The sequence below is a fragment of the Lethenteron reissneri genome, chromosome 21 (genome assembly GCF_015708825.2).
Source record: "Lethenteron reissneri isolate LAM-NWPU_2019-01 chromosome 21, ASM1570882v1, whole genome shotgun sequence".
Classification (NCBI taxonomy): domain Eukaryota; kingdom Metazoa; phylum Chordata; class Hyperoartia; order Petromyzontiformes; family Petromyzontidae; genus Lethenteron; species Lethenteron reissneri.
The window spans coordinates 21883674-21898594 of record NC_083799.1 but is presented as its reverse complement, the minus strand read 5'-3'; the positions used below and the strand labels follow the sequence as shown (position 1 = coordinate 21898594).

Genomic DNA, 14921 nt, shown 5'->3' with positions numbered 1-14921 from the left:
TGGAAGCTCCTGGGCCGCGCCACTGGCTTACCCGGCTCGGCCCTTATAAGGACGGCAAGACCGGGGAGTCCCAGGGCCTAATCTCCGAGTCTTGGATCTTCACTGGTCAGCTTCGTGTCGAACTGAACTCGAGCTCTTTGGGTTCCACCTTTTATAGGGATCGCTTCCGAGGGCTGGGGCGTGGGCAATAACTGATGCGGACGTCGGTGTGACCACCCGTGTATGTGAGTGCCGACAACCCTGTGTTTGTTGTCCGCCGTTTCTCCCGTAATAACCCCTACACATCTATCATTTAAAATTATAGGGCACCTAAGGTGGCTGGGTGGCTCAGGAGTTAAAGCACTAAGTCAGCACTACTGAGATCATGGGTTAGAAAAACGTAAACTATAAAAAAAAACTATAATCGAGAGAAAGCTGCCTGTGATTAAACTGGGGTTTCAAGTCTAGCGGGGTTTTGAGTCTCAGCCCAGTCACCAATTACTGTGCAAAAACAAGCAAGCATTACATTTGTGTTGTTTGTTTAATTTGGAAAAAATCCAGTTCTAAGACTGTAAAATGTTGGTTTAAATGACATGCGAGGAACACTTATGTTTTTGTACGGTTGGCCTTGTACAGTGCGAAATAAGTTCAACATGCATACAAGTGTAAACCGTATATCGATAAAGAGTTACGTGATGCCATCTTCTGGGATCATTCAGAGTCATCTCATAACATGATGGTTTTAGCTTAATTGGAATGCAACTGGGGGGGGGGGGGTGTTAAAAGGAACGTATAAAAAAACATTTGCAAAAAGGGTGAATATTTGCATGCATGACTACCACACAAATCAGCCGCAGAGAGGTAGAGAGTGATGTGGTGGGAGTTTTATAATTTACAACGAGTTCTGGACACAGCCCTCATCCAATTGGTTGGTTTCTGCTTCCTCTTGTTTAGATAAGTTGTGGGTTGCTGTATTCTGAATGCAACGTAATAAACAAATAAACTGTAACAAAAACCACCGTAATGAATGTATTGGTTTTCTGATTGTGATGATGAATTATTTAGTTTAACGCTTAGCTGCAAAATATAAAGTGGAAACGCTTTCGTGAGTATACATTTAAATTGGAACTGCGAAAAATATTTGCAAGGCATTAGCGTAATATGAATTGAGCATGACACTTACACGTCGGCATATGCTTCTATAATTCATACGAACACCGGTGAGGCAGCTGGGAATATGAGCACTCATGACAAATCTAAAATATTCCATGATCGCGATGGGTTTAAATCTGGTAGAGCATATGGCAAGGTTGGGGGTGCCAGAGGAGTGTGGGGAGGGAAGCCACTTCACCACGTGGTCTCTTCTATTTTAACTCTCCACGACCGTGTGGGGTATGTTGGATTGCAAGAGACGATGATCCGTTTACTGTAGTCGAATCGTCCCATTTATTAAATATAGGCTGGTATTCCTCTGCTTGTAATCACTCTACCCTACTTCACAACGATATCATCGTATGACAAATGTGCGTGTATTTTCAGCACTCATTTGTTATGTTTACAATATATTCCGTTATTGACTTTTAAATTACAGAATTGGAATATTGATCTGATTATCTAAAGGTAGGCAGGTCTCGTGAAATTCGTTCATAATATGTGGACTCCTCTACTAGTAAATCTATAAAAACTACAAACATTGACAATAGCCTGCCTGTGCTAAATCCTGGGTCTGCCCATATTGAACTTCCTGGAAAACTGTTATCCTCCACATAACGAGGCTAATGTCCATAAGCTTTATCCTCAGGAAGACATTACTTTCCCAACAAGTAGATGTTTACGAATTATGTGACCAATAAAGAAAAGAAAATCAAATGGGAATAGGAGGACTGATGCAATGCACCAAGCCTCGAAGGTGAGTTAATTTTCTGCCAGTATTTGTGCTTCTGTATGAAGCACATAGATCTTGTCACTGAACAATTGGCAGTGGCAACATTTCGCCTACAATAGGGGTAGATCAGCATTGTTGGCAGCCGTCAATGTAGCGTTACGTGCTAGGATTCATCCCCTGGAATAGCGAGCTGCTGAGTGTGTGTGCCATGACTGTCAATATACAGGTAAGGAGATAACGGGTAATGTGCTAACATTTCTGAACTTGAAATGTAATCAGCTCTTGAATCTATAACACAATAATGACTGATCAATCCTGCTTGCTTGCAGGATAGATTGGACAATTGTGCAGTAAGTAGGGTTATACGCTTATTTCCACAAATCTTGAATCTGTGTATGCAATCCAAATGGATTAGTGCATATTTGGTTAACCATCGAACAAAGATGGTTACTGTATTAAACGCTTTCAGACGCGCTTCTGCGGCCGTCTGGAATGCTCTTCCGGTATGAGGAAGCCACTGAGGCGATCAACTTTAAAATCTTGATTGACAAACTCATTTCTTTAGAACTGCTGTTTCTGTTTAGTTTGTTGTCCCGCCACCGCACCACCGATGAGCACATTTGGCTACGTACATACATAAACATGCATTGATAGGATGTTCCTTAAACAGCCAATGATGAACTTAATATATGTGTAGTGCTGAACTTTACGCGGACAACTTCTTCCTTTTCTGTCGTCACTTTATTTTGTCCAACACAGCACATTTCGCCACCATCCTCTCGCGCGTTCTGCGCTCGCTCGCCGCGCTCCCACTCCAGCCGTCGCTCTCTCTCGGCTTCTCCGTCTCACTCCGACTGTCGCTCTCTTTTGGCTTCTCCGTCTCACTCCGACTATCTCTCTCGTTTGGCTTCTCCGTCTCTACTGCTACCCTATACTTCTTCTTACACTCCACTGCTACTCTACATTTCTTCTTCTACTCCACTGCTACCCTACACTTCTTTTTCTTCTGGTCCGACCGACTCCGTCCAGCTCCCAGCACAACTCCCCGTCTCACTCTCAATCTCCCGTATTTATGCCCGTCCCTATTAACTTCCAATTAATTACTGGCGTCCCCCCTAACGCCCCACGCCCCCGGCCCCCGGCGCCACCTGTCCCCATTCCCAGACAACAACAACCAGCCAATCACTGCCCTGCATCCCTAATTGCCTAACGGGCTGTCTCTGTCTCCTCCGTTGTCCCCCAGCAACACCAGTCTGTCCCGGTACGACCCCACTGTTTCCAGCCCACACGTGTTTACAATTACCCCCCTTGGCGCGCGTTAAACCACTACATATGTTCAAACACGTCTGCTCGATACAGGCGTCTTGAGCTTGATGTTACTCTTCCGAGTTGCTGCAGGGGGCAGCGGTGGGGCAGTGGTTCGTGCATTGTGCTACGAGGCACAGCCCACCTGCGTCTAATTCCCGCCCACAGCCAACATCTGTAACGAGTGACATCTGATCCAGTCCTGAGTGCCCCCTTCACCAACCCACACTGACCAACATGGTAAAGTACGGTTAAACAACTCCCATGACTGACATGGCGTGGGGAGGCCTTCAAGCAATATTCGATTAGCAAATAACTACAAATATTTATTTATTAGTGGCTGCATAGCATGTGCGAAGATGCATTCGTAAGGCACGCCATTGATACAAACGTTGATTTAAATGATTATGGTCATGCAATAATCCGAGTTTGCTCATGGTTTGTTGTCGTCCAGCTGAATTCAGTAATGCGGATCACAGGTGGTACCTTAAAATTGGCCCCTCTATCCTGGCTGCCCCTGTTTTCACATTTTGCCCCCAAACATTTGCCGTAAGAATATATCCGCTGCAGTACCCAAGACCTTCCGATACAAGAATAGAAACGCACCAACCTCCACAATTCACCAGCAGTCTACCTGCCTGAAATCAAGAAAGTGTCTTTGGACCTTCGCTGCCACACTCTGTTGAACCTTAGAAAGCATTGAGCAACAGTTGAAAAGTACCTGGGGAATCTGTTGTACTACCTAACGCCTACTGGACTGAAGACCCTCTCCACCACCAGGGTCCTCCACACAAACAATGCCCTGTTGTAAACCACATCCACACCGGTCATGGAGGATGCGGGCATCTACTGCATTCTTGGAAGATGAAAGAATGTCCCAGATGTGACTGCAGAGCGGCCAAATAGACGACCATTGGTCAATCCAGGCCCTCTGTATTCCATCTCGGGAGGACTATGGGGAATACATTCCCTATCATGAAGACATCCACTGGATTTCAAACTGAGACACCGATTTATGATTGCGACACAAATTTCATCAGTATGAAAGAAGATGAAGAGTAAAAAAGTTAAAAGTAATTCAGTAATAGTTTTTTCAGAAAATGCAAGCTGTATAAAGTAAAATATTTGCTTTTTTTTACATTGTGTGTTGATGTATGCACCATTGCACACTGGTATTTGTGTGAGCAAGACGCGGATCAATATTACTTTCAATCAATGTGTCTGTGTTGTGCTGACTTCTCAGAGTCATTGTGAGCGAGACGTTTCACTCACACACACTCACACGCGTGTGTCCGTAATGGTGCTGTGCTCAGTGGGCTTAAAACCAGTCTGAATCAGCCCGACGAAGAACAGCGGAATGCATTAATTTCCGTTGGCATTTTTAATCACAGTGAAACAGACGGTCTTCCGTCCGTATCTGTTTACTGCACTCACTTTGAGGCTTGTTTCTACCTGGTGCGCGTCCATTGCAGATGTAGGCCGCTGGTTTGCCTCAAAGGTAGCACACGGAGTGATGTGGCTAACTTGTAAGTGATGGGCCCTCAGTGGGGCACTTTCATTACAATCCACTTGTGTGAAATATTTTAACAGTGCAAATAATACATGTGTGCTTGTGTTCTTTGCTCTGCATGTGTAGAGGGCCAGTGTTAAACATATGCAGTGGTTATGGAAGATTCTGCTCAGAAAGTGCAGCAGTCTGTTAAAATGAGGGAAAAATTTGAGGTGTAACGATGCATCATTCATCATTTCTTAAGCTCATTGTACATGCGTCAAAATTGCATATGAGAATCGATGTTTTTCAATGGGCATTGTATTCTATGCTATGCGTTTATGTGATTCCTGCAACTATTCGTGAATCTGATTGTAATCCTGTCTCGAAAATTTATCAAATTTATGGGCAGTGGGAGAGGGTGAATCATGACATCTCTAAAGACAACCCAACTTCAGTAGTTTCCCAACCAACTGATCATGGCACAATGCTGATCTCCCTGCCCCCATTCCTGAATGAGTAGCGTGAGAAAACCAAGCTGTGAATATTTGAAGATTGTGTTATAATTCAACATTTTTGCTTCTGCGGAATCATGTAGTCCATGCAGTACTCTTCTCGTAACTTGAATGTAATCCATTATTAAAATAATGCCCTTTTTGGGTTGATTAAGATTTCCATATTCGTTATATGTAGACATCTATTACATTCTTAAGGTGTAAGAGTTTTGATTGCCACATTTTAAGTTTCTACTTTAAACTGCGCATCTTGTCCTTTGTCCACTTTTTCTCATGGTGCATTCCTTGCATTTGGCATGGTTTAGGAATTTGATAGATAACTTTTTAATCAAAGTTTTACATTTGTTTTAAGCAATGCCACCCATTTAATCAATACTGTGTCATAACTCTGCTAAGCAGATGAATCATCAGTTTTAAAAGTTGCTAGCTCAACCTCATTCTGTCATCTTGCCATGAAGCAGTTTCTCCACTTGAAGAACCATTAGGGCTTGTGCTTGCCTTTTTACCCTGCTAATGCACACATTCCCCACACTGCTGCCTTGCTCTTTGGCAAGGGATGACAGTTCATGCCCTCTCTGATGTTCCGTTGCTTTATGCACACTAGTGCTGCTACTTCACCTGCTGTGAGTTCGTCTGTTGAATAAATGCATCTAGAACAGAGAGAAATAATTTGAATGAAATATAAGCTAAATATGACTGATGTCATAAAAGACGCTTATAATTGGAAGGTTAGTGTAGCAACAATGTACCAACACTACAAATAAATAAAAGGGATGAAAGTAATTGTGATGATCAGTAGTCGTGCAGCATTCAGTAATGAATAATACAAATGTAATTAGGGATGAAGTGTTACACGAGAGAGGCATGGAGATTTAATAAAAACTATCCAGCTTGAAACGTCTGTATCAAATGACAGCTTTTTTCTTAATTTTGGAGCTTTCGTGACTGCAGGAATTATTCTTTGGTTCTTTCGGTAAAGTCACGTATATAGATAAAATAAGAAATTAAATAATAGCATACTACGACGCTTCGATTGCAACACAAGCAATCATCAGGTATAAAAGAAATAGCAACAAAAATCTAACCAGAAAACTATAGACAGACATATAAGCAGACAGATATCACAAAGATACACAGAGAACACGTATCGGCACAAAGAGAGATCGTCTCTGTGACGAGGCCTTAAATATCTCTCTCTGGTTTTTTGTTTTCTCTCTCTGCCTGTGTCCTTTCTTTGAAATTTTCACACTTAAATTCTAACTTAGCAATCTTTGAAATACGTAATCAACCAGGCTATGCGTTAATTGTGTGTTGACCGACTCTCTGTGTTGCATTACATTACATTTTGATATTTTGCTAGGTTATTTAATTTTAGTGTGTCTTTCTCCTAATTTTCAAGCTTGCGTACCGTACCACGTCGTTGTCCACTCATTGACATGCTAATTTTTTCTCTGCCCCCTCCCTCTCTCCGCCCCCGCCCCCTCTCTGTATTTAAGGCCTCGTCACAGAGACGATCTCTCTTTGTGCCGATACGTGTTCTCTCTCTGTGTATCTTTGTGATATCTGTCTGCTTATATGTCTGTCTATAGTTTTCTGGTTAGATTTTTGTTGCTATTTCTTTTATACCTGATGATGATTACTTGTGTTGCAATCGAAACGTCGTAGTATGCAATTATTTAATTTATTATTTTATCTTTATACGTGACTTTACCGAAAGAACCAAAGGACAGCTTTTTTCTGAAAATGTAATATTCAACAGTAAATATATACGGCATTTTTTGTTTTTGTATAAAAAAAAACATATTTTTTAATTCATTAAACCATGACACATACTTTATTTTAACCAGAAATGTTAAAATAGAATGATATTTGGTCGTGCAGATGCCATCGAGATGTTGATCAGGTTTTTTTTCTGTCCTTGGTAATCTACAGAGCTTTTATCGGAAGAATAATGCGGATGACCAAAATGAATGTCTCCCTTTCAGCCGTTTCACCAAGTAAGGAGAGACGTAATGTCATCGAGCAGCAGCCCAATAGTTATTGGGCTGTTTCCAGCAGGGAGATTGTGGCAATTTATCCATATCGGTCTGACATCTGGGGTCAAGGTAGACTTGGCAAAAGGATAAGGCTCATCATATAGAGGTAGCATTTCAGCTGTGCACATTTTATCAGCTCGACACAGGTGACAGATTTGGGTCTGGATTCCGTGTCATCCCAGTTTAGGTAATGACAGTTTTTCTGTGCTCAAAGGTCTTAAACTAAGAACAAAAACTTGGAGGGACAATACGGAGCTCAATGTCATCCTTGCATTTATTTTTATATTACAAATTGCATATCATTGCTTAAAATTTCAGTTAGTGACTTGAAATGTGACATTTTGTGCAATGTGTTGGCTTGGTTATCAGGTGACAGCTAATCTTATCCATCTATTTCAAAAGATGAATAAAACTTGCTGAATAGATACATTACATTTTTCATCAAAGAATACTACATTACATCTCTTTATAATAAAAAATATGCCACGCAGTGTTATTATTTACTGCTTTGGTGACAAATTCAATTGCAGAAATGTTTGGGATTTTTCGTTTTTAATTTACAGCCCTTTTGTAAATGTGCTATTGTATTAAGTACTCCGCATGCCATGTTGGTCAATAGGTTGTTTGACCATACCATACTTCACCACACTGGTGTTGGCGTTTACTTAATTGTAAAATAGGTAATCAGCCTCATATAGTTTGCGTTTAGAAACAATGAGGTATAGTTAAGTGTATATATTTGTATGTTATCCTCAAGCTCCGTATTCAAAGCTTCATCATCAGCCATGATCAACCCACAGCCAGATAAAGGCCTCCCCAAGCCGTTGCCATCTCTCATGATCATGCGACGTAATATTTCATCTCGCAGCTGCACGGAAGCTAATTCCATTGCTCCATCTCCTCGGTTGACGTAATCCGACCTGTTCCACCCCTGCGCTGCTACGCCATCATTATAGTTGATTATATTATCGACCATCATCCGATCTGGTCATGCCGTGTCCTGCCCAAGCACACTTACTGCTCTCAAAAACTATAATGCTGTTATTCATGTGGATACATTGTCCAAGAACACTTACTGCTCTTATCAGCTATAATGTTTTCATACATTTGTGTATGTTCTCTAATGCTTGTGTTCCTTTGTCTATCTCCCAATGTAATTCAAAGCACACATCTCTTAATTTTTTGCACACTCGTCAGTTTTTTTTGTTACGTTTTCTTCCACAACCATCTTTCCGATCCATATGTCATAGCATGCTGTGCTGTATGTAGTTATGCACGTATATGTTTGTTTTCAAACACTATCTTATTTAGGCACATCGGTATGCTACTTTTCGGTATCAAGTTGAGTTTTTTTTAAAGCATTCCAACCGGATCTCGTTCACCTTGATGTAATTTCAAAAGTGTACTTGCTATATAAGGCCATGTGTGTGTATAATTCTATATTAACAAAGCTCAAGTGCATGTATACCATTTTTCAGCCAGCATTTCTCAGCTGTATGGGCATTATAATTCAAGATGCAAGATGATTAAACTTTGTTATTTTCAGAGAGGCTACTCTTACATTTGTATGATGGTGACAAGGTCGAGCAGTAGCGTTGTTTCCCACCTGTTGCAGTGGCTCACGGTTCGAGCCCAGTGGCCACCCTGGTCAATTAACCTTGAGTGTACGCCGTCTGAATCACGGTGAACGTTAAAGGTCTCGTGAGGCTATTAAAAATTAAATAGGTCGTGGCTTCACAGTTCAAATTAAATGATTACTTAGTTGGGGGAGGATATTTTTTTAACGTCATCACCCACTACTGACAGACTCGCGTCCATTTGCAGGCTGATGTTGCATACTTTTTGTGCTGCAAAGGGACAGCAATGGCGTTCTGCTAGACTGCAGAAAGCCATTGCAAATGTTGAGTTGAAATGCAAATGAAGGTGATTTGAGTTATTGAGGAATTCATTTACTTTTGTATTTTGAATGTAATACATTTGCTTTTTGGCTCAAATATGTTACCTATGTCCATTAAGAAGACTAGGTCTTGCCCTTATTGGCACTAAAACAGTTGTAAGATGTGCTAACGCCAAATGGATACCTATTGCAAAGCAAGTCTGCATTAGCCACACATACTCTACTTGTAGCAAAACATGCATATTCTTTTTGTCATCATTTTTAATACTGGAAAAAAGTCCCATAGATGTCTGTTAAGTTCAAGTTGCATGTCACAAACAAGAGAACAGCCAGTAATGCATAAACTATTAAGAATGTTGTGCTTCTTGCTGAACTTATAATACAGTCGCTAATTCAGCTCATATTTTATTAACACAAATACTGTTAATATGTAATGCTTTACAGCCCCATTTTTTTCCAAACGGTGGGTGTGTTATTATGCAGAGGGTGATCTGTAGAACATTTTAATGATCCCGTTACACTCACACACATCTTCTTACCTAAATGCCAAGCACATACAACCACTACTCCTCTCCTCCAATGAAGTTTGGTTCTTCAGTTATTCGAAGCGGATGTATCGTATGTATGCTAAAGGATTGAACGTGCACTTGCGTTAACATTCCTTATACAGGTGTGGTGTGCTCTTGTGCGGGCGTGTGCACACCAAATTATGTGTGTATGCCACTTAATGGAAGACACTGCTGTAGTGAGGATCCTGTCTAGAGCATTTTCATTGTTAGGTATTTCTTAAAATGTATTGCAATGGAACAAATAGTAAATTTAACAAAGATATGTCAATATAAAACATATTTAGAATTAAAAATACACACAGTAGTAAATTTGTAACTTATTGATAGGAAAATAAATGTGCTAAATGATTGTAAAAATCAAAGCTTAATTTGCCCTTTAATTAGAGATCAATGGTTATACAACACATTTTTAAAGGAATGTGAGCGGGACTTTTAACTGTGTCAAGGGAATACACGTCCACACAGGGTATCTGTGCACGTACGTACATGCTTTTGTAAACCTAAAATTAGAGGCTGCAGGCTCACTATGGAAATACGCCATTGCCGTGTCAACTGAGCTGTCTACAATATTTGCGTCATTTACATTTTATATATAAAACATATTTGTTTCCTCCTCCTTACACACCGTGACTTTTAAAGCCGGCGCTATTAAAAGCACACGCGTTAACTGTAGGTCACGTTTTTTGGTAAGCTGCTTTAAAAGCTGTTGCTTGTAAAAAAACAAATCGTCTAACCAACACAGAAAGAACGCCGCATCAATATAACACTTAATTTGACTTAACACGAAACCTTGTCTTGTCATTTCAGAATCCATTTGTTGCACTGCGGTTATTTTGTCTGGGAAATAAGTTTTCTGTTGTGCTCCAATAAGTTCAAGGAAGATCAACATCGTAACCACTTGTCTGCTGTGGCAGTATGTCTACAACATCTGCAGCCAACTCCAATACAGGTACCCACGGGGGCACACTTGTCTTTTAAAATATAAGATTCCCCATTAAGCCTCTTAGGTTAGTGGGGTTAATGATGCTTGTGAGCGTTGAAGATAGAATGGCATACTTAGAAATGGTATAGCCACCACGATGCATACACGTTGTTGCTTTTGTCCCCCAGTGCTGATGTTGACATACTTTACTGTACCAGCGACACAAGACCCAATCTCTGGGAATGGAGATGAGCAATGCACCGTGCCCTTTTGAGCATTAAGTCCCTTTGACTTTGAAGTTATCGGAATATAGCTAATGCATTGGTTGTCGAAATTGTTTTTTTCTGTATTGAACTATACTTTCTACCAGTTTCATTTGCAAAGCGAATTTGCTGTCTTTCATCGTTTGAGTGCTTACAAATATAGTACGTGGGGGTTAAGTTCCATGTACCCCCGCGTAAGTGACAATTCGCTTAAGTTGGGGTTTGCTTATATGAGTTTAATATATAAAATGTAAGAGTGTATATAAAATGAATATAAATGTATATACATTTTAAATAAAGTACAGTATGGTATAGTACATCATTCACTAATGATAAATACGGAAGGTGCTACCTGATTGGAATCGTTTCTTGCACTGGCGATACAGTTACACGCCGTCAAATACAGGCAGTCCCCCAGGTTATGGAAGGGTTAGGTTCCCAAGAATAATCCATAACCACAATGTCAGAAACTGAACAATTTTTCTCCAAAATCTAGATTAAATCCCATGGCTGGAAAAAGTTGTGCCTCTCCTATCCGACTAATTCGTTTTGTCTCAGAACTGTATCACGCTGCCGTCCATTGTCTATTGCTACCTGTATCATATCGCTGTACATATGCTCTGCACTCCAAATTATTCTTTCATTTCATGGAATATCTACTCCAAAACTTACCAATAATTAAACTAATGGAACATATACTCTATCCATTTGTTTATGAATACCACTAAATATTTTATATTCATTGTTAACAATAAGCAGCCACTTCCGAATGTTCATTTACCATGCATTTGGCTAGACCTAGACTTCTCTAATCGCTGTTGGCTGAGACCATAAGCAATCGTAGTGTAATTGTGTTGAAGTACATAGCGCAAATAACTCATGAAATAAACGTTAAATTAAGAAAACCAGCAATAGAAACGTGGGGAAAAATCAATTTCCAAATATAGAAAAAAACAATGACGTAATGCTACAAAAGAAGAGGATTTTAATGTAACGCTGCAATTTTTTAAATTTACCTTAACCCTCGTTAAGCTTGTGCTCGGTGAAGGCGGCATTTTGGTGGTATTCATCCGCAAGCTCACCACGCTGCACTATTTGCGCTTATATAACTAACGCAAACATTTTCACGTGTTGAATCTTTTTTTACATGATTTTATGGGAGCATTTCCATAAAGTGGGATTTCTGTAAGTCTGGACTTCCGTAACCCAGACACTGCCTGTACACGTTCACGTGATGGCGGGGGGTGATTTTACCTGCTTCCCACCCCATCCGTGTAGCGAAAGTACGAGCTAGGGGTCGGTCATGCATGAGCGGGTCCGCGTACTCTCAACTTGTGTACTCCGAGACCTTACTGTACTGAAATGGGGAACAGATACAGACTAAATCCTGTAGGGGATTTTTCAAGTCTGTCAGTAGCCAGTGGGAAAATGCATATTTCCTTCTGTCCGTGATTCCATTTATGTTTCTGTAAACCTGGGCACAGCTGTATCCCATATGATGCCGCATTAGATTGTGGGTTTATTGTAAATTCATCAGTGACTGTTCGGAGGCAGCGATGCTCGGCATATGTTGCACTTGCAGGTTAATCTGTGCCGTGAACCTAGGATCTTGGAGGTGCTGGTGCAGTACTTTGACAGGGAAAGCGTATTCTCTTGAGCTACACGTTGATCTCATCCTGGAAGGATTTTTTTTTCAGTTACAGTATATGAGAACTTGTTTTTTTCTGCCGTGACATTACTGTGATATAAATGTGTAAATTTTCAATGAAAAATAAGCTTGAACTCTGACACAACGTCGTTACAGCAACAGAGAGCCCCCAGCGAGACAATTATTTTGCCCACATGAAACCAAGTCTGAATGGCTACGTGCAGTTTGGAACCGTGCGTGCATCGTGTCAGTCAATAACAGAGGGGACCCGCATGATATGGGCAGGGCGGTACTGTGGTAACACTTGTGACTCGCAGTAACAACCGGCCTGGGTTCGACTCTCGACTCGGGCACCTTCTACATTGCAACATCGTCAACCTCCTGCAAAAAAACACGGCAGGACCTTCCTGAAAAAGAGTCTTGTGACTCGGTGAGGATAAACAAGTGTACAGTAATAATAATAAGAATACAATACATTTAATTTTCAGTACCTTGTGGATATTTTCTGTGGAGACTAACCTGTTCTTACCTGCTGGTTTACAGCGAATTTTAATAAGCAGGCAATCGATCTCGCTTAGGATCGGCCTCGCCATTGAAATGGGTGTGCCGAGGTCCCCTGTGTGCAGTGAAAATGTATTTTGCATGTTGTGCCACTTAATGTGTCACTTGGCGTCGCTTCTGGCAGGGTTTTGCCATCTTCAATGTGCCACTTTTGGTTTTCCACACTTGTACTGCGCAAGGTCTGCCGCCTTTGCAAATTCTGTTTTGCAATCTAAAATTGGTAATGTGAAAAATAGGAATGCACATTGTGTTTTGTAGATTTTTATTTTATTTTTACTAGGCTGCATGTAAGCTTGCTTATCTGTTTTAATTTTGGGTACACAAACACCAATATAAATGACTAAAATGTAACCATTGGTGCAATGCTCTGTGCATTATACTGATTCCTAATTTGAGTTATTTATTGTACTCAATGATAATAATATTTAGTTTTATATCTAGTCTCGTTCATACAAATTGCTTCTCACATTCGCGGTGCCATGGTGGTGAGATGTTATCTACCTCGCCTGGTATACAGAGGCCATGGGTTCGATCCCGACTCTGATGCCTGTATATTTTGGAGTTTGCATGTTTCTCTCCCCGTGATTGCGTGGATTTTTCTCTGGGGCCTCCGGTTTTTCCCTCCACATTTATAATCAACATGCGTTAATCGTGTAGTGACATCGCGGGATGTCAATGTGCAGTGCCGGCCCTAGAGAGGCACGGCGTGCGGTGTAATGACATCGCGGATACCACAATGGTGTGGGTGCAGTACAAGCCCTAGATGGGCCCGTGAGCACTGATTGTGTGAGTGCCAGCCGAAGGATGAGGTTACTCGAGGCCATGGCACTCTGGTTGACCCGGGAGGGCACGTGACCAGTTAAGTATACAAAGCGGCCCCAAGTGGGGGCTAGGGGTGGTCACATGGTTGGGACCCAGATCCTTTCCGAGGATTCTGGAAGGTGGTCATGGCCAAGGGCGGAGCCAGCCACGCCACAGAGAATATAAGCCGGGTCCCGAGAGGGACCAGGGTGGTTGTTCATCCTGGAAGGCGGAGGCTGGCGGGAGGATGGCATGGTGCGACGGGATGAACAACAACGATGGCGGAAGACCGCTCCTCGTTCTGGGGGTGGGCTCGTCGTGTGCTTCAACTGCGGCCTGCCGGGTCACGTCTCGGCGGGCTGCCGTGTGCCGGTCCACCGCCATCATCCGCCCGACCGTCCTCCACTCCACTATATCCGAAGGCGAGTCGCGACACATCACACACTCGGCCCCTGAATCCACCTCACTCATCACGTTCGGATGGATTTCGTTCCCGTCGTGTGTTGGGGCGTAAGGGTTCGGATTTTTCTCTGGCTGACTGGCCGCTCCGACTGGGTCAGTGGTCGGAGTTGGCCCATAGGGTGGTTGCCACGGCCGCAGGTTCATCCGCTGTTATCGGAATGATAGAGGGGGTTGAAATCAGAATGCTCGTCGATACTAGTTGTCCGCGACTATCATTTCCGAGTTGATTTTTAACATCCTGCCCCCTAAAGGTCGTACCCTATGTCCCGTCGGGGTTCTGTGCTTTGCCACAAACGGCGGCTCATTGGGCATCATTGGGAAAATAACAGCAGAGTTGTGTATTGGAGATATCAAATTGACGGGACCAGTTCTTGTATCAACGTCCTTTGCTGTTCCTTGCTTGCTCGGGACTGACTTTCTGGGGAAGATGCCCCTTAAAATTTAGATTGATCAAGGTTGCCTCGAGTTACCATCAGGCCTCGCATGGCCTTTTTACCTCCTCCCACTCGTTTGTGCACGGCCAACGCTAATGTACAAGCGCTTGTGAGTAGAACCGTAAAGATTCCCCCCGGCGCGCTAATGTTAGTTC

General features: G+C 42.1%; 1 protein-coding gene across 8 annotated transcripts in view; it reads left to right on the top strand.

Annotated features, from left to right (window-relative positions):
- The window catches only part of LOC133345397 (protein PALS2-like), a 157160-nt gene that overhangs the window by 50504 nt on the left and 91735 nt on the right, over nucleotides 1-14921 (top strand). For 2 of the 8 annotated variants that reach the window (XM_061556114.1, XM_061556112.1), the window contains exon 2: nucleotides 10483-10624. The exons of 2 other annotated variants lie outside the window; for them this stretch is intronic. In XM_061556114.1, the coding sequence (XP_061412098.1) occupies nucleotides 10591-10624 (34 nt within the window). In that variant the 5' untranslated portion in view covers nucleotides 10483-10590. Of the gene's footprint in view, nucleotides 1-7137; nucleotides 7171-10482; nucleotides 10625-11918; nucleotides 14293-14921 lie in introns of those variants that run through there. 4 more of the 8 variants (XM_061556108.1, XM_061556110.1, XM_061556113.1 and 1 more) reach the window with 3 other exon arrangements.